Source organism: Podarcis vaucheri (assembly GCF_965113315.1).
Source record: "Podarcis vaucheri genome assembly, chromosome: 14".
NCBI lineage: Eukaryota > Metazoa > Chordata > Lepidosauria > Squamata > Lacertidae > Podarcis > Podarcis vaucheri.
Window position 1 is genome coordinate 6,998,897 of NC_138752.1, and position 25,257 is coordinate 7,024,153.

Here is a 25,257-nt window from a genome sequence, read left to right on the forward strand (position 1 = left end):
AGGACTCCAGTTAAACCCAGATTCCTCAACAGTGCACCGTCAAAACAAACAGCAGCATTAAACCAGGCCACAGCATTTGATAAATTGAGAGGGATTTCCTCCCCAGCCCCTCCACCCTAAGTACAGAAAGCTCTCTGCAGCCGGTTTTCCTGTGTTCTGCATAGTCATCCATCTTCTCAGACGATGTTTGTTTTGTGTTTGCCAGCAAAACATATACAGTAATTTAGCTTTCCCATAATCTCCCAGCTATAATCCAGACAGATTTCTCCTGGATTTCTATTATCTAGATTTAGCAATATGTTGTTCACTGGGCAACTTAAATTGCTGCAAAGCCTTTAGTCCTCACAATAAACATATTCTGATGCCCCGATAATGGAGACAGCGGATTGTTCTGGACATTAAACGCATGTAAACTTGTATATTTGGAAGGGGCACAGGTTGAACAGCTGGGGCAAAGCCTGAATGGGGTCCACTAATTTCACTGCACAACAAAAGCACCATCTGATGTTTACATGAACCCATCATAATAATGAGGGGAATGAGATATAGAGGATCGCCAGCAACAACTATGACATTTATTTGCAATGAGCTTTGGAGGACAACAAATATTTTCCTTATTTCAAAAAGATGGAATGGGAGATGTGTTGGGTGATTGCAGGATTACAACCAAGGCTACAGTCTAAACAATAGGAGTAACTCTCGTGGAACAAAGTGAGTCTTACATCCGAGTAAACCTGCATAGGATTGCACTGTAAAGCAGCTCTCTTCTGAGGCCCAGTCCTTATTTTGCTTTTGCAAGTCTGCCACTGGGAATTTGATACGCTAAAGCAGGCAGAGAAGGGAGAAGCTGCTCCCAGGTGAACACAATCCTGAATTGTCTTCAGAGTAAAAGTCTGGGTCACTGCATAAAAAACCATTTGCTTACCTTTTTTATTTTCATGTACAATGTGTCCTTCTGTGGCATAGTTTATTATTTTCCCCATTTTATGGAGACAGAACTGAGGTTGAGCTTGGGATAGCTCAGTCAGTAGAGTACAAGAGTCGTGGGTTAGAGCTCCACTGTTGTCAAAAGATTGCTGCATTGCAAGGTGTTGGACTAGATGACCCTTAGGGTCCCTTCCAATCCTACTATTCTATAAAATAATTACTTGTCAAAGACTATGCAGTAAGGAACCCTTATCCTGAGCTTTGCCTACTAAACTGACTGGCAGTGGCTTTCCAGGGTTTCAGGCAGGCATCTTTTCCCAGCCCCATCTGGAGAGCCCGGGGATTGAACCTGGGGCATTCTGTGTGGAAAAGAGATGCTCTGCCACTTAGCTACAGTCTTTCCTCACCTCCATAGTGAGACAACAGGTGAGCTGGGATAAGAATCTCTGTTTTCTGTTGCCATTTCAACAACAGGCACATTAGGAAGCTTCCACAACCCACACCAGAGTGGTGTACAGTGGTGCCTCGGGTTAGAACTTACCATATTATTCGCTCTATAAGGCGCACCTGACCATAAGGCGCACCTACTTTCTTTGGGGGGGGGAATTAAAGGGAAAAAAATATGCGGCTCTTGGGGGCTTTTGCGGGAGGTGGGGGAAGTGAGTGAGCCTCGCTCTGTCCCTTCTCCCATCTCCCACAAAAGCCAGGGACAGCCGCACGAAGCCTCCCCAGGGTAGCGGGATGAAGGTAATTCATTCTGGAGGTTTGTTCTTAACCTCAAACTGTTCTTAACCTGAAACACAACTTTAGCTAATGGGGCCTCCTGCTGCTGCCGCACTGCCGGAGCACGATTCCTGCTCTCATCCTGAAGCAAAGTTCTTAACCCAAGGTACTATTGCTGGGTTAGCGGAGTCTGTAACCTGAAGCGTCTGTAACCTGAAGCGTCTGTAACCTAAGGTACCACTGTACTAGTAAAGTTTGACATGCAGGAGCTACAGTAATCATGACAGCTCCCATAGTTAGGCCCCCCAAAGGGAACCAAAACCAGCAGGAAGTTGTGCTGCTCATCTAGAACCGCCAAAGAGCAGCAGTTTATTAGGCCAGCTGCAATGACCAGTAGCATGACCTGGCAGAAGGTGCAGTAGTGGTGAGCCTGCTGAACTTTGCTGGGGAAACCTGGTCTCACTTGACGGAGTGATGTTGGGCCAGTCATTGCCTGAGCCTAGTCTTCTCCAGGGGGGAGAATAATGAGGATAAAGTGAGATAGCCCACTCTAACTCTTAGGTCAAGGGAGGAAGGGTAGGAAACAAATGTAAACAGCATTAAAGTGCCATATGGTTCACAGATTGCCATTTCACATGCTAATGAGACAAATTTTAAACTATTTCACAATGTTTTGGTTAGTCCTAATAAAGGCATTGCCCAGCTATGGATTTTGGACCAACACAGCTTTGTTCTTACGGAGCAGCATGTTTGCTTTTGTTTTCAGAAAAAACATTTTGAATGTTAATGATGACATTTATATGACACTTTTCCTGTGCTCAAAATAATGTTATGTTGGTACCTAACACCTGGGGAAAGTGATGGCTGTGTTTGGCAATATAAAGTCCTGGGAGATATCCGTGTGGCAGGTCCTGGTGACCTAAAGGCAGGCAGAAGGTTCTGCAAGGAATCAAGAGAGTCACTCTATACTGTGAGCAGCTAGATCTGTAGCTGAGCTAGAAAGTGTTCTGACTGCAGAGGCAGCAGAGCCAAACCAAAGTCAGCAGCTTTATATATATATTAGTTATTTGACACTTTTGTCATACTAGGAAGGAAACAATATGGAAAATAGTACAGTCAACAAGTGGACAACATCAGCAATACTTCTGCCAAATACAATCTGGTTAAATTATTATATTTATTATTTGGATTAATAGCCTGCCCATCAGTTCAAGCTCTCAGGGCAGGTTCAACAAAACCATTTAAATAACAATTAAAGGTTAAACCCCTAACTCAAGATTTCAGCAATACTACTTACTGCTGATGCGGGTGGCGCTGTGGGTTAAACCACAGAGCCTAGGACTTGCTGATCAGAAGGTCAGTGGTTCGAATCCCTGCGATGGGGTGAGCTCCTGTTGCTCAGTCCCTGCTCCTGCCAACCTAGCAGTTCGAAAGCACATCAAAGTGCAAGTAGATAAATAGGTACCACTCCGACGAGAAGGTAAACGGTGTTTCCGTGCGCTGCTCTGGTCCGCTAGAAGTGGCTTAGTCATGCTGGCCACATGACCCGGAAGCTGTACGCTGGCTCCCTCGGCCAATAAAGCGAGATGAGCGCCGCAACCCCAGAGTCGGCCACGACTGGACCTAATGGTCAGGGGTCCCTTTACCTTTACTTACTGCTACCATTACACTTATACGCCATCTTTTCTCTAAGGAGCACGGGGTGGTGTTGATGGTTCTCCCGCTCAGCATTTTACCCTCATGACAACCCAGTGAGTAGCTGAGAGACGGGTTAAACCCAAGGCTAACCAGTGAGATTCATGGCTGAGAAGGGGCCTGAAACAAAAATAAACCAAAATAGAATCAAATAAACTAAACTATGTCAAAATAGACTTCCCGCCATTTCCCAATGTACTTTACATTTACAATATTGAATGTACTTATACCTATTACCTTACTCTTAATATATTTTCTAATACTTTCTCATAACATATTGTACCATTCTTCCTTATTTATTAATGTTTGATTTACACACGGGTCATTCAAATGCTGCCATAGATGTTATGTCGTTATTGTATTTTTGTAGGTATTTCTTAAACATATCCCATTTTTGAGTGAATGGTTGTTTTGTATTTCACCTTAATCCATTTGTTAGTTGAGCCATTTCTGCATAGTCTAGTGACTTATTCTGCCATTCCCTTACTGTTGGTACTTTCCCCCCTTTCCAATTTGATGCAATTAGTAACCGGGCAGCAGCTGTCGCATATAAAAAGATTTCTCTTATATTTTTTGGGATATCACTGCCTAGAATTCCAAGCAGAAATGGTTTATTTTTGTTAGAAAGTACAAGAAAAGAGTACGTATAAGTACAAGTTTAAATAAATATTTAATGGTCTAATTATTTAAGGTTGTCATCATCATCACCTTTTCTTTGTATGTGTATTTAAGATTGTGTATGATATCCACGGATTCAAATTAATAATAATAATAAAGGGGGGGGGAGAGAAAGGGCTTGAAACGCTGGTCTCCAAGGTCCTCACCCAACATCCTAAATATTACACCACACAGGTTTGACACTGCAAAGGGAGAAGGCAGCAAGCTTTTACGTCACTCATCCACCCCAAAGGCATAGGCAAAGAGGTGCCTTTTGACCTGGCAATGGAAAACACAAAAGGATGCATCTGAAAGGGGAAGAAGTTCCATAACCTGGGGGCCACCACAGAGAAGGCCCTCTCATAATAAAGGATGGGGAGTGGGAAAGTTTATGGAAAAAGAAGCTACAGTGCCCAGTATGGCCAACAGTCATGGGATGTTGGGAGTTGTAACCCAACAATATTTGGAGAGCACTTGGCTCCCACCCCTGTTGTACTGGCTAAACTGATATTGAAATAACATATGTTGGTAATGGAGATATAAGCGGCAAAATTAACTCATTCAGAGATACACCACCCCCTTTTGGAATTGCATTGCTCTGCCCCAGGCAGACTGCTAAACTACTGGTATAGTTCATGCTCATACGTTCCTAGGGCTGCTTCTGAAGTTATGCCTTCTGATCACAGAGGGCAGGGGTGAGGGCTGTGCCAAAGGGAAATGGGTTGTAGCCAGCCTCGCAGGACTAAAGAGACAAAGTTGGTGATTGTTCAGTATATTTTACTAACTCAACCAAATTGGTTTCATAGACTGTGCAGCTGTCAGTATGGAGTTGCTTCCTTGCGCAGGCATAAAAACAATAGTAGGCTAGGTTTCTCTCCTTGTCTGAGAGTGTGCACTTATCAAATGCACTTTTCAGTTCTCCTGGCTTGAGTTCAGAGCAGCTCTCTTCTCTGGTTGCCAAAGACAGAGGGAGAGGAACCCAAATTTAGCTTGGCCCTCGTTATCGGTGGGGTGGCTAAATTTATCCTTAGACTGGCTGCTCTGCCGAGCCAATTTCTCCTTGTCTAACCTGCTCTAAACTGTAGTGTGAGAAACTATACGCACACTAATCCTCCCCCCCCCCAAAAAAAAAATCTTACTTGAGCAATGCAATACAAAATTGTTTGGGCTGAATAAGTTTTCAGTTCATAGGTCTGATGTTGTTAGAGGCTTCAGTGCTTAGTATATATTTTAACGTGACTCCCTTCCGCTTCGTAATTGTGCTTTCCAGTGCAAATTAAAAGGCATGTAAAGGAATTTATTTGCATTTATTTATTTAAATAATCACTACCTGCTCTTCCTTGTTCACACAAGACCAGAGCAAGGGAAAACACTGAAATACAATAAAGTGATTATTTCATTTAAATACAATTTTGTATAAAATCAAGCAGCATAATAACGGCATAACTACATCAGTCAACTGAGGGGCACGACTTTAACCAAATGTTTGGGTGAATAGCCATGTATTTACCTCCATTAGCATTAGTACTGCTTGCATCTGAGAGGAGAGGGGGGCACGGTAGAATCAGGGTGCTGCCACTGCTGAGAGAGCCATTGCATTATATCTCAGAGAACTGTGGCACCATGAGGACACCCCCCCATGACCTCAAAGTCAGGGCAGGTATATAAGGGAGCAGGTGGTCTTTCAGGTATCTAGGTTCCAAGCCATGTAGGGCTTCTGCTGTCAAAGCCAGCACTTTCAATCTGGCTCGATAATGTATTGGCAGCCAGTACTGAGCTGTCAACACATGTGTTATATATTAAAGGTGAGCTGTCCCTACAGGCAGCGCCTGAATCTAAGGCAACTCCACACAGAGTGAATTGCAATAATCCAGCAATGAACTTACCAATGCATGAACTAGAGAAGCCAGACCACCCACACGGCCCTTGGCCTGTTTGTGTGTCTGGTTCATCCTTCAAGGACTCAGGGTCTGGCAGCAGGTCAGGGCCAGGCATGGCAGAAGCCTTTCGCCATGTGCCCCCCATCTGAGGAAGGTGCAGAGGGTGGCAACACAAGAATGGGCCTTTTCAGGGGTGGCTTCCCAGTTATGGAATGTTTCTTGGTGAGAGCTGCTAGGGATTATTATTAATAAATGTGACCATTATTTACAACATTATTAACAACTTTAATTGTTGTAACCTGCCCTGGGGCCTTAGGGTAGAGGGGCGAGTAAATAGCTGTAGTAACAGCAACAACAGCTTTTAGACACCAAAGACATTCCTGTTCTTTACTTTGTTTACTCCTGTTCTTTCTTTCTTTTTCTTTCTTTCTTTGAGGGATCCTCAAATCTGAATTTTAGTAGGGTGGGAAAGGATTTGCACTTTTTTTGTTATTGCCCAATGAACATCTTTAGTCAAATGATGTTCTGTTACTTTTTTGGTATATTTTAAAATGTACATCATACCTGCTTTTATAATTGTATGTCATTTTAAGACACTATTGTAGTAAGTAATGAATAAATGCAATTAATAATAATACTGTTTCCCAGAACTGAGCTCTGCTTTGACCTTGAATAAGTGTCAACTGAGGAATTGGCTCTTCTGGATAGAAGGGACCTGCAAATAACTAGAAACACCAATTCTGCCACCCCACCCCAGTATCCAGAGCATTTTAGAGCTAGTTATCAGACCAAACTCTCACCAGCTTCCTTAAGAAATGCCTTTATTGAACTGCGTTTCCAAGTGATGCCCACTGCAGTCTTGGATGGCCACTACAACAACATCCCATACCAAAATAGACTTTGAATTTGTGGTCAGCCTCAGGTGGAAGACATCACTCATTATCTGTTAGCCTGCCCCTTATATAGAGACCTGATTGCTTTCTGAAACCTTTGCTCATAACAAGCAAGCAGATACACCCTGGTAGAAATGATCGCTTCATAACACAGAGTGGCTCTATGCACTGGCTGCAAGAAAAAAAATCACTATAAATTATTGTGGTGATTTGGAGGTTTAATTTGAAATCAAGAAGGATTTGAGTTTGTTGGTGTCTCTGATAACCCCTCTCTTACAGCATGGATGTTGGCTCATATTATGGATCTGTATTGTTTTATTGGTACTGTTTGTCATGGTCTTTGGCTAGAACAATAAACTTATATGGAATTGAAAATCAATAATAATAGAGCCAGGGCAAAATAAAAAAAATTAAAAGACAATTTAAAAATAGCATCAAATACATTAAAAAGTTTCATACAGTGGTACCTCTGGTTATGAACTTAATACGTTCTGGAGGTCCTTTCTTAACCTGAAACTGTTCTTAGCCTGAGGTACCACTTTAGCTAATGGGGCCTCCCTCTGCCGCCGGCATGCGATTTCTGTTCTCATCCTGAGGTAAATTTCTTAACTTCCGGGTTAACGGAGTCTGTAACCCGAAGTGTTTGTAACCCAAGGTGTTTGTAACCCGAGGTACCACTGTATTTTGGTAAGGTAAATCCCCCACCCCTCTCTAAACATCACTGTCACCAGCAGTTAATGGGAAGCTGCCAACTAAGTTATACCTAGCTATCTGTAGTGTAGCACACAGGACACAAAGGACCCAAGCCCTGGGACTTCCCCTGCAAAAGAAGGAGCAATGACATCACCTGCCAGAGTCGTGCCAGGCCAACGGGCACATTTTCCTTGCTCTGGCAAGTGACTGATTTCAAGTTTGCTTCTGAGTCCCAGCAGCTGATTTTCAGGCCTTATCCTTGGAGGCTGAAGGTTGCAATGATGAACTCCTGTACTTCAACACTCACCATAACACTATTGCTGAAAGCTAACTGGAGTCTGCATTGGCAATTATAATAGATATTTATAGGATTTTGTATTATATAGTGATAATAACAACAACAACAACAACAACAACAACAACAATAATAATAATAATAATTTATTATTTGTACCCCGCCCATCTGGCTGGGTTTCCCCAGCCACTCGGGGCGGCTTCCAACAGAACACTAAAATACAATAACCTATTAAACATTAAAAGCTTCCCTAAACATGGCTGCTTTCAGACGTCTTCTAAAAATTTGGTACAGTGGTACCTCGGGTTACATACGCTTGAGGTTACATACGCTTCAAGTTACACACTCCGCTAACCCAGAAATAGTGCTTCAGGTTAAGAACTTTGCTTCAGGATAAGAACAGAAATCGGGCTTTGGCGGTGCGGCGGCAGCAGGAGGCCCCATTAGCTAAAGTGGTGCTTCAGGTTAAGAACAGTTTCAGGTTAAGAACGGACCTCCGGAACGAATTAAGTACTTAACCCGAGGGACCACTGTAGTAGTTTTTCTCTTTGACATCTGGTGGGAGGGCGTTCCACAGGCCGGGTGCCACTACCAAGAAGGCCCTCTGCCTGGTTCCCTGTAACTTGGCTTCTCGCAGCGAGGGAACCGCCAAAAAGCCCTCGGTGCTGGACCTCAGTGTCGGGCAGAACGATGGAGGTGGAGATGCTCCTTCAGGTATACTGGACCGAGGCCGTTTAGGGCTTTAAAGGTCAGCACCAACACTTTGAATTGTGCTCGGAAACGTACTGGGAGCCAGTGTAGGTCTTTCAAGACCGGTGTTATATAGTGATGTTTCCTCTTTGGCTTGCTGAATCCGTGCCATGGTGGGGAGCTCCCGTTGCTCTGTCCCAGCTTCTGCCAACCTCACAGTTTGAAAGCACACCAGCACAAGTAGATAAATAGGTACCACTGCAACAGCAAGGTAAACGCCATTTCCATGCGCTCTGATTTCTGTCACGGTGTTCCGTTGCGCCAGAAGCAGTTTAGTCATGCTGGCCACATGTCCCGGAAAGCTGTCTGTGGACAAAAGTGTACACACACACACACACACAGGTCACAGGGTGGTTTACGATACAAAAATACAGAAATACATAACATAGTAACAAACCAAAACAACTCCCCTAGTTTAAAAGGCCATAATTTGCTTAATTAGCCAAAGGCCTGGGAGAAGAGGAATGTTTTTGCCCGGCGCCTAAATATATGTAGTGAAGGCACCAGGCAAGCCTTCCTGGGGAGAGCATTTCACAAGTGGGAAGCCACTGCAGAAAAGGCCTGTTCTCATGTTGCCAGCCTCTGGACTTCTCATAGAGCCTCAGATGATGATTGCAGGGTCTGGTCAGTTCATATGGGGAGAGGTGCTGTTTTTGGAAAAATAATTAAAATTGGAGAAGGAAAGAGAATGGTAATGACTTTTGCAAATATGTATTGTGTAAAATGATTGAATTATTTTAAAAATGTTATTATTTGGCATATATTGGTGCATAACATCATTGAATTATTTTTTAATATATTTATTTGGGGGCATTTATAGCCTTCCTAATAACTGAAGTTTGCGAGGTGGCTTAGAATACATTTTAAAATGCAGAAACCAGAGGCCTTTCTCCTGGGCATAGCCGGCCAATTGGTGTTAAAGAAGGACAGAAATTTCTTTATGTATGCTACAACAGCAGCAAGAATACTCATCGCAAAGTATTGGAAGACACAAGAATTACCCACTTTGGAAGAATGGCAGATGAAAGTGATGGACTACATGGAATTGGCGGAAATGACTGGTAGAATCCGAGACCAGGGAGAAGAGTCGGTGGAAGAAGATTGGAAGAAATTTAAAGACTATTTACAGAAGTATTGCAAAATTAATGAGTGTTAGAATGATGTTTGAATGAAGCTAAGCGGTTTCTAGCTGTAATGATATAAAAAAAAATATGGAAAATTGGATTTTTAAATAGGTAAAAATTTAATGTTATAATATATTAAGATCAAAGATCAGGATAATAAGGAGGGAAAGAAATTGCTGAATTAATTAACTGAATTGGAATACAAAAAAGGGAGGTATGAGGAGGTCAGGGAAACAAGGATATGAATGTAAGATAAGGAAAGGTTGATTTTTTATTTTTATATCTGTGTACTTATTCTGTATTTTTCTTGTATTTTTATTTTTGTCTTTTATTCTTGTATTTTTTGCTTTAATGCAATTCCTTTTTCTGAAACTTTAATAAATATTTATTTTTAAAAAATGGAATACATTTTAAAATGCAATAAAGTAGATGGGATTTTATTACGCAAGGGGCAAAGTTGTATACATCACTCCGCACAGTCTCCTGGAGGGTGTTGAGAGCAAGGAGTGCCTGAACTGTAGCTGGCAGTATTCAGCTGACCAAGGTAGGGCAGAAGACAGGGCTGCTAGTATTTATTCAAGGTATGACCAGCCCAGGGGCTTCGGCCTGCCAGTCATCACAAGGCCCAATGTGGTACACGCCCTTCTTCCCAGGTGCCAAGGGGAGGCAGTGGTCGTAGGTGGGACAACACAACCACACAGCTACAGGAGATGTCAAGTGGCAAGGATGCTTCCAAGGGGAGGGGCTATGCCCTGCCTGGGTATAAATGGTGTTAAGTGGGAGCCACCCCAGCACCCTTCAAAAGCTGCTGGACTCATCAGCCCCAGCAGATGTGGCCATTATTTTGAGAGGATGGGAGTTCTGGTCCAGCAACATCTGGAGAGTCCCATATCGGCTACCCCTTATGGTCATGAAAGAGAAAAGGCTTTTCAGAATGTCAGTGCTCTTTCCCCAAGTCCCAAAGGAGCTGAGGAAGAACCGTTCACCACAAGAAAGAGAAGCCAAATGTCCTGCATGACACCTGTGCTCTTCTCCTCCAACTTTGTGGCTGGGAAAGGTGTGTTCCTGAGACAGAAACCCAGTGCTAAGATGGCTTCTACCTCTCCCCCATTAAAAGAAGGAAGCCAGCCACCATTTATGTTCTCCTAAACTCATTTGGCTCCTGCCAACCTAGCAGTTCAAAAGCATGTCAAAGTGCAAGTAGATAAATAGGTACCACTCTGGCGGGAAGGTAAACGGCATTTCCGTGCTCTGCTCTGGTTTGCCAGAAGCAGCTTAGTCATGCTGGCCACATGACCCGGAAGTTGTACGCTGGCTCCCTCGGCCAGTAAAGCGAGATGAGCACTGCAACCCCAGAGTCGGCCATGACTGGACCTGATAGTCAGGGGTCCCTTTACCTTCAAACTCATTTGGAAGTGGGGAAAGGCCTCAGGCACAAGCCAAGGGTCAAGATGGCTTTGTCTTCTCCACTCACGACTGAAGAACAAGCCAGTCTCAGTTCAAAGTGGCAGTCAGGTTCCTCTTCCCTTCCCCTGAGGAGAAGGCAGTTGGCCGTCCCGATTCCCCCCGCCTCACTTCAGAAGGGGTTCATGAGGTGTCTTCTGTTTCCTGTCTTTTTACTCAGAACTAGCCCCAGCACTGTGGTTCTTCCTGTCTTCTTTCCCCCTTCAGCATCTCACAGAGTAGTGCTTTGGAGAAAGATGACCACTCTGCCTCCCCTTTCCTCTTCATGAGACCCAGGGTCAGAGGGTGGCAGGAGCCAAACAGCAGGCCTGAGGCCTGGTTTGGGCAGAGGGCTGCTCCTCAGTAGCCTTTAGCCTGCCACCTTCTCCCTTCCCCATCTGAGGCACAAGCAGGAGTGGAGCTGCCCAGGCGCTGAAGCAAATGCCAGACACTAACAGTGTTAGGGTCGTAACTTCCAGAGGACTGATGTGCTTCTTCGCCTCCTTGTACTGGCTCTTTATTGGAGCTTTAGCCTTCAAACAGCTTCCCAGAAAGCGTTGCTCTTCCTGGAAACTGGCCTTTCTCTCTGGAATCTGTTGGGGAGCAGGATGGAAATGGGGATCCCAGAATTTTAGACCAACTACAGGCCAGACACGGGGCAAATATTGCCCAGTGCAAGAGAAGCTTTTCTGTACACTTCTCTCCTCCAGCCCGCTGTTATAGGAGAGCCCACCAAGAACAGGCCCAGAAGAAGCTGTCTTATCCCAAGTCACACCTTGGTTCATCCACCTGTGTTTCGCTACTATGCTGATTTACAGCTCTCCATGGTTTTAGTGAGCTGAGTGGAGATTTTAATCTTGCCCCCCTCCCATCCCAGTCAGACATTTTCATCACCAAGCTAGCTCTCCAAAAAGAGCCAGTTAAATGCTAATGGTACTATCAGAACTCACGAGCTTCCCAAACTTGAACTTGGCTTCCAGCCTTTAGAAGGTGTTCCTTCTTCACATAAGGCACAATCAACCATTGGGACTTGCTGCCACAAGTGAGTTGGTGATGGCTGTGGGCTAGATCAGTGCTACTCAAAGTGCTGGTCCACAGACCAGTCCCAGTCCCTGAGCCATAGGCTGCTGGTTCACAGTGACTCCTCTGCAGGCCACGCTTGGGTGGGATGCTTTAGGGGCCAAATATGGTACCGGTTCCTGGTACAATGGATTTTTTTTTTTTTTGCCAGTCCACATCAGATAGTTTGACATGGCTTCCAAAGGGCCTTTGCCACATTCATGGAAGCCAAACTTCACTTACAATTTGCTCTCAGCCATGGTCTCTAACTGCAACCTCCATGCTCAGAGACAGTATACCACAAATGGTATACCAGAAAGGCAAATCCTCAGGTGCCCAATGGCTCTCCTGTGTCATGATTCATGTGATCTCAGGTGGCGCGATCCACTGCAGTCTACTCAGAAGCAGCGTGGAACCCGAGGCTGCAATTCCCGACCCACATTCTCGCATATACTGAACGCCACGGGGCACGTGCAGGAGCGCGACGCTGCTTCCAAGCCGCGTTCCCTCGCGCTCTGGAGTTCTGCAGGCAGAAGACGACGAGTAGAAGTCGAAGCACCTTACCTTGGCATCAAGTCCCGCTGCGTTCCGTTGGCCGGCTGCTCCTCGCCAAGAAGCGAGCCCTCAATGCGCGGGATTGAAGCCGCCTCCCTCGTGCCTTCCTCTTCGCCGGGGGCGGTTCCTCCGAAGCATGCCTAGGGATGCCAGCAGTGGCTCTCTCCTTCCGGGCAACAGAGCAGGAGCAGCGACAGCAGCCGCCGATGCAGGCCGCTGGCACCGGACCCTGGTAGGCAGCGAACTCCTCCGACGGCCGGGGCGCTTGGGGGGCGCCCATCTCTCCGGGCCCAGCACCAGAGGAGGCGGGCAGGCGGCTGCGCCTTTTCTCCTCCTCCTGGGCCGAGCGCGCGCCCTACTTCGCTCGCTCCCTGCCTCTCCCGCGACAACAGGAGGGCGGTCGCGCCAACTGAGGCTGCGCGCACGGCAGGCTGTCCGGCCGGCCGACCGACCGACCAAGTCGGCAGCGGCGGTGGCAGCCACAGGAGGCTGCAAGGCGGAGAAGCCAAGCCCGGCGGAGGCGAGGTGCTGCTGCTGGCGCTGCGCGGCCGCGGGCTCCCTTTGGCCGGCCTTCCTTGTGCGCGCCTGGCCGCGATGCGCCTCCCTCCTCCTCCTCCGGCGTAGCAACGGCAGCGGGAGGCTCCTCCTCCTTCGGCGGCGGCGGCTCCTGCTCGGGTATGCGCCCCTCCAGCCAGCAGCCGGGCCAGGCGGCTCCCGCGAGGGCTGCAGCGGTGGCTGCTGGTGGTGGTGGTGCGGCGGCGGCGGCGGGGAAGGCCTAGCCAAGCGAGCCAGCCGCGCGCCCTCTCCGCCCGCCTCCCTTTTTCCGCCTCCGCCTCCTTCTCCGCCAGCCAGCCAGCCCCGACCCGGCAGTGATGGCAGACGAGCCGCAGCAGCACCAGCCACCTCCGACTCAGCAGCAGCAGCAGCAGCAGCCGCCGCCCCCCGAAGCCCCTGGCGGGGTCGTCCCGGTGGCCACGGCGGCCCCTTCTCTGCCGGCGCTGGTGCCCGGGCTGCAGGGGACCGAAGCCAGCGCGCTGCAGCACAAGATCAAGAACTCCATCTGGTGAGCAGCCCGGGGAAGGCTCCGGGCCCGGGGGTGGCTGGCTGGGTGCTCGGGAGGGAGCCGGCCGGGGGTTTACTCATGCATGCGCTGCATGTGCCCAGCCGCCCTGCCTGCTGCATATTGATAGGGCGCTCTGAGCCGCGACGGTGCCGGGTCGGGGTGCCTGGACGGGCCCCTCGCCTTCCAGATCGGGGTGTTGTTTTTGCAAGGGTTGCAGAGCCCCCGGTGCGCCGCCTCCCCTCCCATGCTGTCTTCTGGCTCCGATCCCGCAAGGTTCTTTCTGCGGCGGCAGGAGGAAGAAGGTGGCGGCGGCGGGGCGTGTGTGTGTGCCTGTGTGTCTGCAGGGTGGGGGAGGGGAAATGGAAAATGTGTTTACTCGGCTCTGCGGAGGGAGAGCGAGACAGACCCGGGCAGACAGAGCCAGACACGCTCGTATGGAGAAGGGGTCGGGCTGGGCGCGCAAGGCAGGGTGCACGTCTGCCTGCATGCTTCCTAGGTAGCTTGCTGGCGACCCAACACAAAGCTCGCCAGGCGCTGCTTTGCACCGGGCTGCTTCCCGATCCACGGTCGCGTCCAGTGCAGCCCGGGGCAGGAGGCGAGAGACATGCCTCCCCCCCCCCCGCCTCGCCCCGTCGTGTGCAAAGCAGCAGGTCGTTCCGTGAAGGGGCATCGCCTCGCCTGGCGGCTGGCTGGGCTCGCCCTCTCCTCCTCCGCCCAGCGCCCCCCCACCCCAAGGCGCGTTTGTCGGAGGAGGCGGGGGCGCCTCTGCCGCATGTTGACATGCATCTCTTTCTCCCTCCCCTCCTTGCTGCAAACACCAGAATGGGGTGACTTGCCTCTTGCTGAGCAGCAATAGCAGCAGCAGCAGCAGCAGCCCCTCGCTTGTTTACAGCTGCTGCCGCCGCCGCAGCCCCCCTTTTTTGCAGCGTAGGGCGCCGTTTCCTCGGCACTGCTCCGGGTTTTCCGCCAGAATCAGACCTCCCCTTTGAGCAAGAGAGCTGGAGAAGATGTTCATTCAAAAAAGACTGCAATACGTTGTTCCTTGGGTACACTCCTAAAGCCAGGGACTGACTCGCTGTCTGCCATTGAGGATTTAGCCACTACACTGGCTTGCGAAGTGGGAGGGCACCCGAGCTTTGCCTTCCATTTGAAGCCTTTTTCAGCTGAACCGACTTCTGTGCAAAAATAAAATTCCTGAAAATGAAGTGTCTTTCAGTGCTTGAAAAACACAGTATAAAGGCCTTTCACTTTCCCTGTGTGCACGAAGTCCTTTGAAACCTTTAACGCATTTGCTCTTGTGGTTTAAAAATGACGTTTTGGGTATGTGTAGTGCAGATCTGAAATTGAGATCTACATAGTGTAAAATATATGGGGCAGATTGAATTGTCAGTGGAAGCAATACAGGTTGTGTGAAGGGATAGCTTTTGAGATGGTGAATTGCACACAGGCTTTGGGGACCAGACTAATAGTAGCCTTTAAAAATCTAGGCAAAGGAGGCGTCTGCTGACTCCAGTCTGCTCGCTGCCATTGTTTTGTTTACAGAATGCCATGAGTTAGAAGTTCTCTCCATCAGCATCCTGACTGTGTCTTAAATTACTGCTGCTACTGAAGTGTTTGATTTACAGTATTATTATTTTTTTAGACACCCACTTAAAATATTTTCCCATTCTCCTAGTGTTCAGAAATCAGCCTCTTGAATAGGGTGTTTACATCAGTGGTTTCAGGGGAGGTGTAACATCCAAGTTGGAAGACAAAATGGCTACTAAGTAAAACCTCTTCTCTTTTATATGAACTTGGGTGTATAGGCTTAGTTCAAGCACAACACCATAGCATTGTTTGTTTTAATTCCCAATAAAATTGGGGCTTCTAGGACATCCTTTTTTAAAAAGACACATAGACAACCTGCCAAATGTTTTTGCATAGGCTTGGCTGCTTTAGCTAGGGGTTGGCTTGTCAGCCTGATGGGAGTGAATGGAGGATGCCCAGTGGCAGTGCCTGCTGGAATGGTGCTGTTACTGGGAGTGTGACCAGCCAGCGCAGCTTTTTTGCTTACCCTAAAGGTGATCCTGAATGCCGCGTCTGGGAAGGAAGCCCCGCCAGTTTCAATGAGCTTGTGTCTCAAGTGTTCAGGATTCTAGCTCTGGGCGCATGCTGCAGATAATAGGGATTAGTTTCCTTTTAACCCCATCTCCCCATTGGCTGCTCTTGGCCCCAGAGTCTGTGATCTTGTGTGTGCTTAGCAACAAGTGTGTCCCCTTGAACTCAGCCGTTCAGGCTGCAAAAAAACATGTCTTGAAGCTGGGATTTATTTGTGTTTCACCTTTCCTCCACGCATCTTGGTGCCACACCTGCGAGGGCCCTGCCCTCTTATTTCTGCAACAACAGCCCTTTGGGGTGGGTTAGTAAGCTGAGAGAGAGGGGGCCAAGGTCACTCAGGGGACCACAAGTGAGCAGGAGGAACATGTGAGCCCTCATTGAAGCTCCGTAGCCGCTGGGCAAGTCTTTCACCATTTTCTCAATCGTGTGGCTACAGGTGGGATGGGGATTCAAATTCATACACATGATTTTGGGAACAGAACTGGGAATTGGAATTGTGATTGTACAGATAGAGTAGCGTCTTGTTGCATGTATCCTTGTGTCTGTGAAACAACAGCTCAGAAGCATCTTGTGCAGTGCTCTCAGAAGATTGTGCCCTGGTGTGTACTCTGGGCTGGTTTTCATTGCTGTTGCTTTGTAGTGGACTGCTAGTAAACAGTCTTCAGCTTGAATGGCTTCTCTCACTCTTTGCCGGAGTCCATGTGCTCAGCCAGGGATTTTGTAGAGCATAGCTCAGACTTGCAGTTCCATTACATGCTGGAATATTGCACCGATCTAATGCCCTGAGGTTTGGGGTAGGGTGGGCAAAAAAATCCCATAAATAAATAAGAAAAATTGCTGTGTATGGAAGGTGGCAAATGGTCTGTGTTCTCCATTAACCAATAAAGCTTAAAATGAAACCTTGTCTTTCTGGCTGGGATTACTGAAAAGAGCATCTGAAAATCTGTATGCTAACTCCTGAAACGTAAGTCGGATTTAATGTGACTGACTTCGACTGCAGTCCAAAACACACTTACTAGGAAGTAAGCCTCATTGAATTTAGTGGGACTTAATTCTAAATAAATTATATTATTATTATTATTGCTACTTATTTAATTCATAAATCACTTCTATGAGGCATCCTGGAGCAATTTATAACACAGTATTTTTGTGTGTATGTATGTATGATATCTGCTATATATATTAAGACTTAAAATAATTGCATAGATGAAAACAGTTTAAAAATTTATATTAAAATAGTTTTAAAGAACCACACATACATAAAATCAATTAAAATCCAGTACAGGTACCAATTGAGATTAAGACCTTCATTTGAAAGGCTTGTTGAAATTCTAAATAAACATACATAGGATTTCACTGTTGGTGGTCCAACGGTCAAGATGGCGGTTTCTGCACAAGTTGTAGAGGAGGCTTGTCAACCTGGGCAGGTAGCCCATCTAGGAGAAGGAAAACTTTGATCTTAAACCTCCATGACCCGAGGGGTACCTTTGCGTGAAGAAAAGGCTAAGGCATAAACCCTACACAAAACTGGAGTGGGGTCCCTAAGATGGTTGGGTGGTGCCTTGTACGCCTCCTTTGGGCAACAGCAGCCAAGCCAAATGTCTTGCTCTGCTTCTCTTTGAGCCACATCAGCGAGGTCGAGAGGGGGAGCCCGGGACCTCCAGATACGCTGCCCAGGCTTGCGCCCTAGGGAGGTCACGTTGGTGCTACTGACTTCACCCTTGGATGCACACTCCATTGTCAACAAGTACAGGTGGCAGCCATTTTAGACATATCCAATTGACATGTCATCGCTGACACACAGCTCTTTTTGAACCCAAAAGAAGGCAGAATGGGGGCGGGGCAGGATGGGATGTAACAGGGTGGGGTGCACTTATATACACTTTGCCGGTGTGTGTGGCGGCCGGGAACAGAGCCCCTGTGTGGAAGGATCACTGCCTGTGCCTAAAAGTGCAGTACACCTCCAGGTGAGCACTAGGGGAGGGACCCAAGTTCAAATCCCACACAGCCACAAAGCTTCTAGTTCAACCACTGTCTCTTGGCCTAAACTACCTCAGAGGAGAAATTGCGTTGAGGAGGGGGGAAATGGAGATGGGTAGAGCCTTTTATGTTTTCCTGGAGGAAAGGTGAGGTTACAAAAATAATGATGATAATAATAAAATGTTATATATCAATATATATGTACGTTTGTTTCAATGAATTATTAGAATTGTCACTCTCTTAAAATAGCTTTTTAATGACAATTCATTTGCCTTTTTGTGGTTTGCAATTAAAAACAATACCTCAGTATAGCTGCTATTTTAAGATAATTAAAGTAGATTACAAAATTGGAAGAAGAGCTTCTGTTTGGTGATAGAAGGATGGCTCACCTTTTCATCTCTCTATTGCAGTGGGCACAGTAGTGCCAAAATGTGCCTCCCCTTTAATTTGCATTCCCAACAGCTAAAAGTTTACCTCACTAATTCCCCCTCCGCCACCGATTGATCAAATAATCCTGTAGTTGATTACTAATTAAACCTGCTCTCCCCATTGTCACTTTTGAAGGCTACAGCGATATATAGCAGTTACTAAAATGGAAGACTTGGAGATGATAACAAGTCTGTAAGGACCACAGTGCATTTGGTCGGTTGAGGGCTTGGCCAGCAATATTGTTTCTTGCTTTAGCCACAACAGAATTTATTCTGGAAATTAAAATGAGTTTGACAGGCGATATTTGTTATACTATGAGGCACTTGTAGGCACATGGCAAAGGGCCTCTGCAGATGACCTTGGGGCAGGCTTTCCCAACCCGGTGCCCTCTAGATGCTTTTCCACTACAATGCCCATCACCCTCAACACCATCCTGCAGATGCTGGCCTGATGGGAGTTATAGTCTGACACCTATGGATTGAACCAAGCTGACAAAAGTTGCCTCAAGGTATGAACAGGTACAAATGAGAGAAGGCAGTCTGTTAGGCACTGAGGTCCCAAGCCCTGTCCCTTTACGTGAAAACCAGCACGCTGAATTGGGCTCAGGAGTGAATCAGAGACCAGATTACTTGCTCAAAGCAGCTGACAGCTAAACTTTTTAAAAACTACAGATTGTGTCTGTCCCAGATTGGCCCTAGGATCACATTCAGAGGTCTTTCTCCAAGTGCCCTGCCAAATGAGTTGTGGTGGGTGACGTTTTTGGTGTTGGTGTCGCAGTTGTGGAATACCTTATTCTGGTGTCAGCTGAAGACATAATTATTTACAGTTTCCATAATTTTTTCTTCTTTTTGGGGCAGGGGGAGTATTTGTTAGATCTGCATTGTTGTTATCATCTGTTATCTGGCTTCTGTTGTTGGTACTATATTTTAAATTTAACATTTTATGGCCTTTGTCAGCCTGGTGCCTCCAGATGTTTTAGATTGCAATTCCCATCAGCGCTGGCAGATGTTTTGGAGTACAACTCTCATTGCCCCAGCATCATAACGCAGCCATGCTGACCAAGGTTGATGGGAGTTGTGGTCCGACACGTGTGAAAGGCACCCAAGGTTCAAAATTTGCCAGGCTCTTTTTGTGACTGGCGTGGGTCCAATTGCGACCAAGTGGAGATCTCTGGATGCTAGGCTGGTGACTGACTTCTCCATCTGACTGGCCCCTCCATCTTTCTTAAGCAGGTGAGCAGGTTTTGGTGACTGCAACTTCGGTTTAAGGAGCCATTTGGCACCTAGCTTATATATCTGAGTTTCTAACACTTTGGGGTTACACTCCCTCTGAAGGAGCAGATACATAACTTTGGGAGTGCTTCTAGATCCTTTGCAGTAACTTGTGGCTCAGGTGGCCTTGGTGGCACAGACTGGCTTCCATCGGCTTTGGTTGGTGGGTGAGCTGCGCCCCTATCTGGCATGGATAGCTTAACTTATGTTGCCTATGCTCTGGTAGCCTCTAGATTAGATTTCTGCAACATGTTATATGTAGGGCTGCTTCTGAAGATGGTTTGGAAAATTCAGCTGGTGCAGAATTAAGTGGTCAGGGGCAAGATGGTTTGAGCATATTACAGTGGTACCTCGGGTTAAGTACTTAATTCGTTCTGGAGGTCCGTTCTTAACCTGAAACTGTTCTTGACCTGAAGCACCACTTTAGCTAATGGGGCCTCCTCCTGCTGCTGTGCTGCTGGAGCACGATTTCTGTTCTCATCCTGAAGCAAAGTTCTTAACCCGAGGTACTATTTCTGGCTTAGCGGAGTCTGTAACCTGAAGCATATGTAACCCGAGGTACCACTGTACACTGAAATCTTGGCCCTACAGCACTGGCTGCCAATTAGTTTTCAAGCCCAATTGAAAGTGCTGGTTTTGACCTATAGAGTGGTGCCTCTGGTTACGGACGCTTCAGGTTACGGACACTTGAGGTTACGAGCTCTGCTAACCTGGAAGTAGCTGCTTCTGGTTGCGGACTTTGCCCCAGGGTGCAAATGGAAATCGCGCGCCTCTGGTGACCCCATTAGCAAAAGCACGCCTCAGGATAAGAACGGTTTCAGCTTAAGAACTGACCTTCGGAACGAATTAAGTTCGTAACCACAGGTACCACTGTACAGCCTTAATTGGCTCAGGACTGCAGTACCTCAAGGACCACCTCTCCCCATATGAACCAACCTGGACCCTGTGATGATCATCTGAGACCACTCTTTGTGTGCCACCTCCACAAGAAGTCACGTTTTCTGCGCTGGCTCCCTGTTTGTGGAATGCTTTCCCTAGGGAGGCTCACCTGGCACCTTCATTACATATCTTTAGGCACCAAGATGTGTACAGATGTGTGTGTGTGTACAGATTTGTTTTTGTTTTATTATGTCTTTTGTGTTCTCGTTTTGTATTTTTCTGTTGTGACCTGGACTGTGATCTTTGGATGAAGGATGTATGCAAAATTAATTAATAAATAAAATTAATAAGTTTTAAATGGGTTGCAGCCATAACAATTGACTCTTTCTTGCAGCTGATTAAGTATTGTGTAAAATTAAAATGACTTGGTATCTTCTAATCCTGTCAGGATTATTCTTTTCTGCCCATCTGAAATGGATATGATGAAATGGTGTCTGCTTCGTTGTCCAATTGAGGCGTATGTGTCTTTATATATACAATAATCAAAATGCAACACAGGCATCAGTGAGCTACATACCGATGCTGTTTTTGTTTTGTTTTTCTGGCCATGAACTGGTTTTTTCCTCTTACAGTACTGATGAAAAGGCCCAAGCTGATCTCTGAGCTCTTTATTTCCCCTTTTCTCCTTCATGGATTACAAGTCTAGACAAAAAGACCAGGCCTGAGCAGCAGCGCCCAGACAGCCCTGATTAGTGTCACTTAGGGCAGGGTTGCAAATTGCCCCAGCCTTTGCTGCACTTTTGGGATTTAATCTCTGTGTTTCTGTTTTTATTTTAGATTCATTAAAGCTTTTATGCTAATCGCTTTTGTGTCCAGACACTTAAACATCAAAAGGGAGATAGATCTTTGTTCGGCTCAACTGCTTGTGAATATGGGATTTTGGTTAATTTAGGGCGGAGTGGAAAAAGAAGAAGGTAAAAATAAAAAATTAGGGCGGAGTGAGCATTGTATGGCCCACTGTGTGTTTGTGGAGGGTGTGTTTGACAAAGAGACTGTCGACAGACATCTCTGATGCTCCAGACTTTTGAGAGTCAGTCTGCAATTTCACTAAGGCTGCTAAAGTGTGTTCCACTTGTGAGTGCTATTGCTGGTGGGCTTGCCTCATTAGGGCATCTGGTTGGTCACTGTGAGACCCAGAGGCTGGACTGGAGGGGCCCCCTTTGGCCAGATCCAGCTGGTCCACCTGGTGCCCTGCAGATGTGTTGCACTACAGCTCCTATCAGCCACAGCCAACACAGCAGTGCTGTCAGCCCCGGTAACGTGCGGTCATGCTGGCTGGGACTTACAGAAGCTCTGTAGTCCCAAACATCTGCAGAGTGCCAGACCAGGTTCAGGGAAGGCTGGTGCTACAACTTTCACATGGTTGCCAGTTAATGCAACCCCTGCAACCATCTGCCCAGCAGTGCCTCACACATTTACATGTTGGTGTGTGAGAGTGAAACCCTGTCCCCCGTTTTGATATTTCCTCACTTGGGGGGAAGGAGACAGTCTCATTCTTGGTGCCACCTCCGATCATTCTTCCGTGAGAATGTCACAGAAATGAGGCCAAGGCCTTTCTTTCCAAGTAAGCTGGAGACAGGTGTTTTGGGTGCTACCCAGGGCTAGAAGTCAACTGGGACCCACCATGTGACTGCTTCAGAAAGGGGCAGATGTGCTCTTGTCTCTGCATGCTTCTGTATCCTGAACCAGGCAGAGCTTCTAAATGTTCTTTAGAGCAACCACACATATATTGGGCTGCCTAGACGATAATCCTGATCGATCAGGGTCCTGTCAGAAGTTAGTGAAGTTGTTGTAGTTTGGCTCAGCTTTGGTACAGCTTGAATGGCATCCTCACTAGCCCCTTTTGACATGACCCTCACTGCAACACAAAGAAATCAAAAAACCCAACCCTGTTTCTGCCAAAGGCTTTAATGCCAAATCAGAGTGGTACATAGGCAGGCAAAAGGTTACAGGGCGCAACAGCAGCTACATGGGGCGTACATAAACAAAATGCCAGCTGACATTGATCCAACAAGTGGCTTGCACATATTCCCAAAGTTATTTGCCTTCCACACTTTCTGATGTGCCGTTCTGATGTCGTATCTGTTGTGTGTGGAATTTTGGTCTCCAAGAACAGCAGCTTTCATTGAAGAGGACCCCATGGATAAACACAATCCCAGTTTTTTATCCAGTTTTTGAGGCCGTTTGGCTATCCCAAAGAAAGGATTGCAAAAGTCATAGTTCCTCAGTGATTCAGAGTGGGTCAAGCGCCCAACCTACCTGCCCCAAGACCTTGTAATTAAAGCATCTTCAACAGAACTTACGCTATCAAGGCAGTGGATTGCAAGTCCCATTAAGGAGGCAGGCTAGTGTTTTCCCCCAGCAGATGTCCCATAAGGATAATGCTAGAAATGTAAAGAAAACAGTGATGCTGGCATGGCCCAGCCCCTGTTCATTTCAGTAGAACTTTTCCAGGTAGATTTGCTGGTGGATTTGCTTTTCACCCATTTTAATTAGTGTGTGTGTTGAGGTGCTGTAGTTCCCCAGTCCCCTCTGTGGGCAACTAAATGTCTTACAAGACAGTTGTCCATTTTGCTGTCTTTTGAGAACTTCCAGTGGAGCTTGTCATTCTTTGTATTTTCCTTTCACCCAAATTGCTTAAAGACAGTGTTTGAAATTAGCCAGGCACCAGGCGCAATTTGTGCCTGACTATTGGCGCTGTGGGTTAAACCACAGAGCCTAGGACTTGCTGATCAGAAGGTTGGCGGTTCGAATCCCCGCGACGGGGTGAGCTCCCGTTGCTCAGTCACTGCTCCTGTCCACCTAGCAGTTCAAAAGCACGTCAAAGTGCAAGTAGATAAATAGGCGGGAAGGTAAACTGCGTTTCCGTGTGCTGCTCTGGTTCACCAGAAGCGGCTTAGTCATGCTGGCCACATGACCTGGAAGCTGTACGCCGGCTCCCTCGGCCATTAAAGCGAGATGAGTGCCGCAACCCCAGAGTCGGTCACAACTGAACCTAACGGTCAGGGGTCCCTTTACCTTTACCTATTGGCCGCTTGCAATCAAGTGAAGATGTCTGGGTGCCGGGATGGCGCCTGACATCTCCATCTGGCGGTGCATGCCTGTGGATCTTGACTGTTTTCGCACACTAATACCACATTCTGTAGAATTCTATCAGCTATATTTTATTTGCACAATCAGGATGAATTTCAGAAACCAACATGCTTTTTTCTGTTCAGCCTTAGCAGGAGCAGTGAATAACATTATAGTTAATTATTGTAGCCTGTCTTCACTTACCCCCACCCCACTGCCCTGCTCACAGTTGTGAAGAATATTCTTAACGTTATGAAGGGCCCATGTCACTATTAAGGAAAAAAAGGTAGGAATCGGCCAATATGTATGTGGACTATCCCTGGATAAAGTGACTTTTCTTCTTTTAGTTCTCAAAGTTCTTAACCTAGCTCAAGGTTGTCATCTGAACTAGCCAGATGTTTAACTGATAATCACAGTCAGTCCATCATTTGAAAAATCAGAGAACTTGACATTCCATTTTGGCCACTTGGTTTAAGGAGCCATTTGGCACCTAGCTTATGTATCTTGAGTTTCTATCGGCGCTTTAAAAAATCACTTTCATGCAAAGCTGGCTTGATCTGCTGCCTCCTGCAGCCAGAGCACCTTAACAGTCTCATTTCTGATTGTTTCACCCACCATTGTTCATCAGTGAACTACTAGGTACTAGGGGTGTGTGTGTGTGTGTGTGTGTGTGAAAAGAGAGAGAGTGAGAGAGAGTGAGTGAGAGAGAGAATATCTGCCTGTGTTTATGTATTGTCTCCTATTGCCTCCTCTAACACATCAACACACACAGGTTGCTTTTGATAGCAAATTTGGGCGTAGATGATGTATTTGTGCCTTAGGGATACATAAGGAACTGGGTGTGCCCTTCCTCCAGGTGGTGAGTTAGCCAGAAAATATTTGGAGGGTAGAGGAAGCCAACCTCACTTTCCAAGCAACTTCCAGCTGGTATCATGCACAACTGGAAACTGTGTGGTTCCTACAATGATAGATCCTAGTTTTAAAGAAATAAAACAGTTGCTGGATCTGCCGATCCTTTCAGACATTCACTGAAGTCAGTGGACTGAGCCAGGAGGCAGGACTGCAAAAAAAGCTTTGTGTGTGGTTACCTGTCATTTGACTTTTGTTATTAATCCCTTCCGCCTTGCTTGAGTAAAGTCACATTTGTATGGGGGGGGGGGAGTTGGGTTTGCTTCAGCTCAGGATAGATGTTTGTTGTGGAGGGAGACTAGGCACCTAAGCAACAACAACAACACCATTTTTAAACGTTTCATGGAGTCTTGGGCATATTTGCAAGAGGGGAAAGTAGCCATAGTTATAATTTATTTTAATTCATTTATACCCAATTTTTCCTCTGAGTTCAAGGTTGTGTACATGCAGGTCCTGCTTAACGGACATTTGCGGTGTGAAAATTCACTTATCCAAACATGAAGAGCCTAAACCTCGCTATTCACACCACATATTCCAAACAGGGAGCATTTTTTAATACTTCCTTGTTTGCCTTCTGTTGATTGGCAGAGGAAAGGAGGGAGAATGATCCAACAAATCAGAGCAGTTTTCCTGTTTTTTGTTTCGGCTTTTGGGGTCAAAATTCTGTGTCTGGGAATACATTAGAAATTTTCCCATAGGAATAAATGGAAATCATCATCTCGTTATGTGAACGCTCGGCTCATGAACGATTTTCATTGTCTTCAGTCAGCCGGACCTGCATGTGCAGCAACCCCTGATTTGTG

General features: G+C 46.6%; 1 protein-coding gene and 1 long non-coding RNA gene across 2 annotated transcripts in view; one reads left to right on the forward strand and one right to left on the reverse strand.

The window, feature by feature from the left end:
* Window positions 1–5,359: 5,359 nt before the first annotated feature.
* On the reverse strand, window positions 5,360–13,030 carry LOC309518549. Its single transcript, XR_014213480.1, has 3 exons — window positions 12,704–13,030; window positions 8,550–8,819; window positions 5,360–5,374 (listed from the first exon to the last, which is right to left on the reverse strand). It is a non-coding gene; the product is annotated as an uncharacterized lncRNA (long non-coding RNA).
* A 436-nt stretch (window positions 13,031–13,466) lies between these two features.
* Window positions 13,467–25,257, forward strand: part of RFX7 (regulatory factor X7) — a 49,316-nt gene continuing 37,525 nt past the window's right edge. Inside the window, exon 1 of the mRNA XM_082198266.1 lies at window positions 13,467–13,757. Within this exon, the coding sequence (XP_082054392.1) occupies window positions 13,567–13,757 (191 nt within the window). The 5' untranslated portion in view covers window positions 13,467–13,566. The remainder of the gene's footprint in view (window positions 13,758–25,257) is intronic.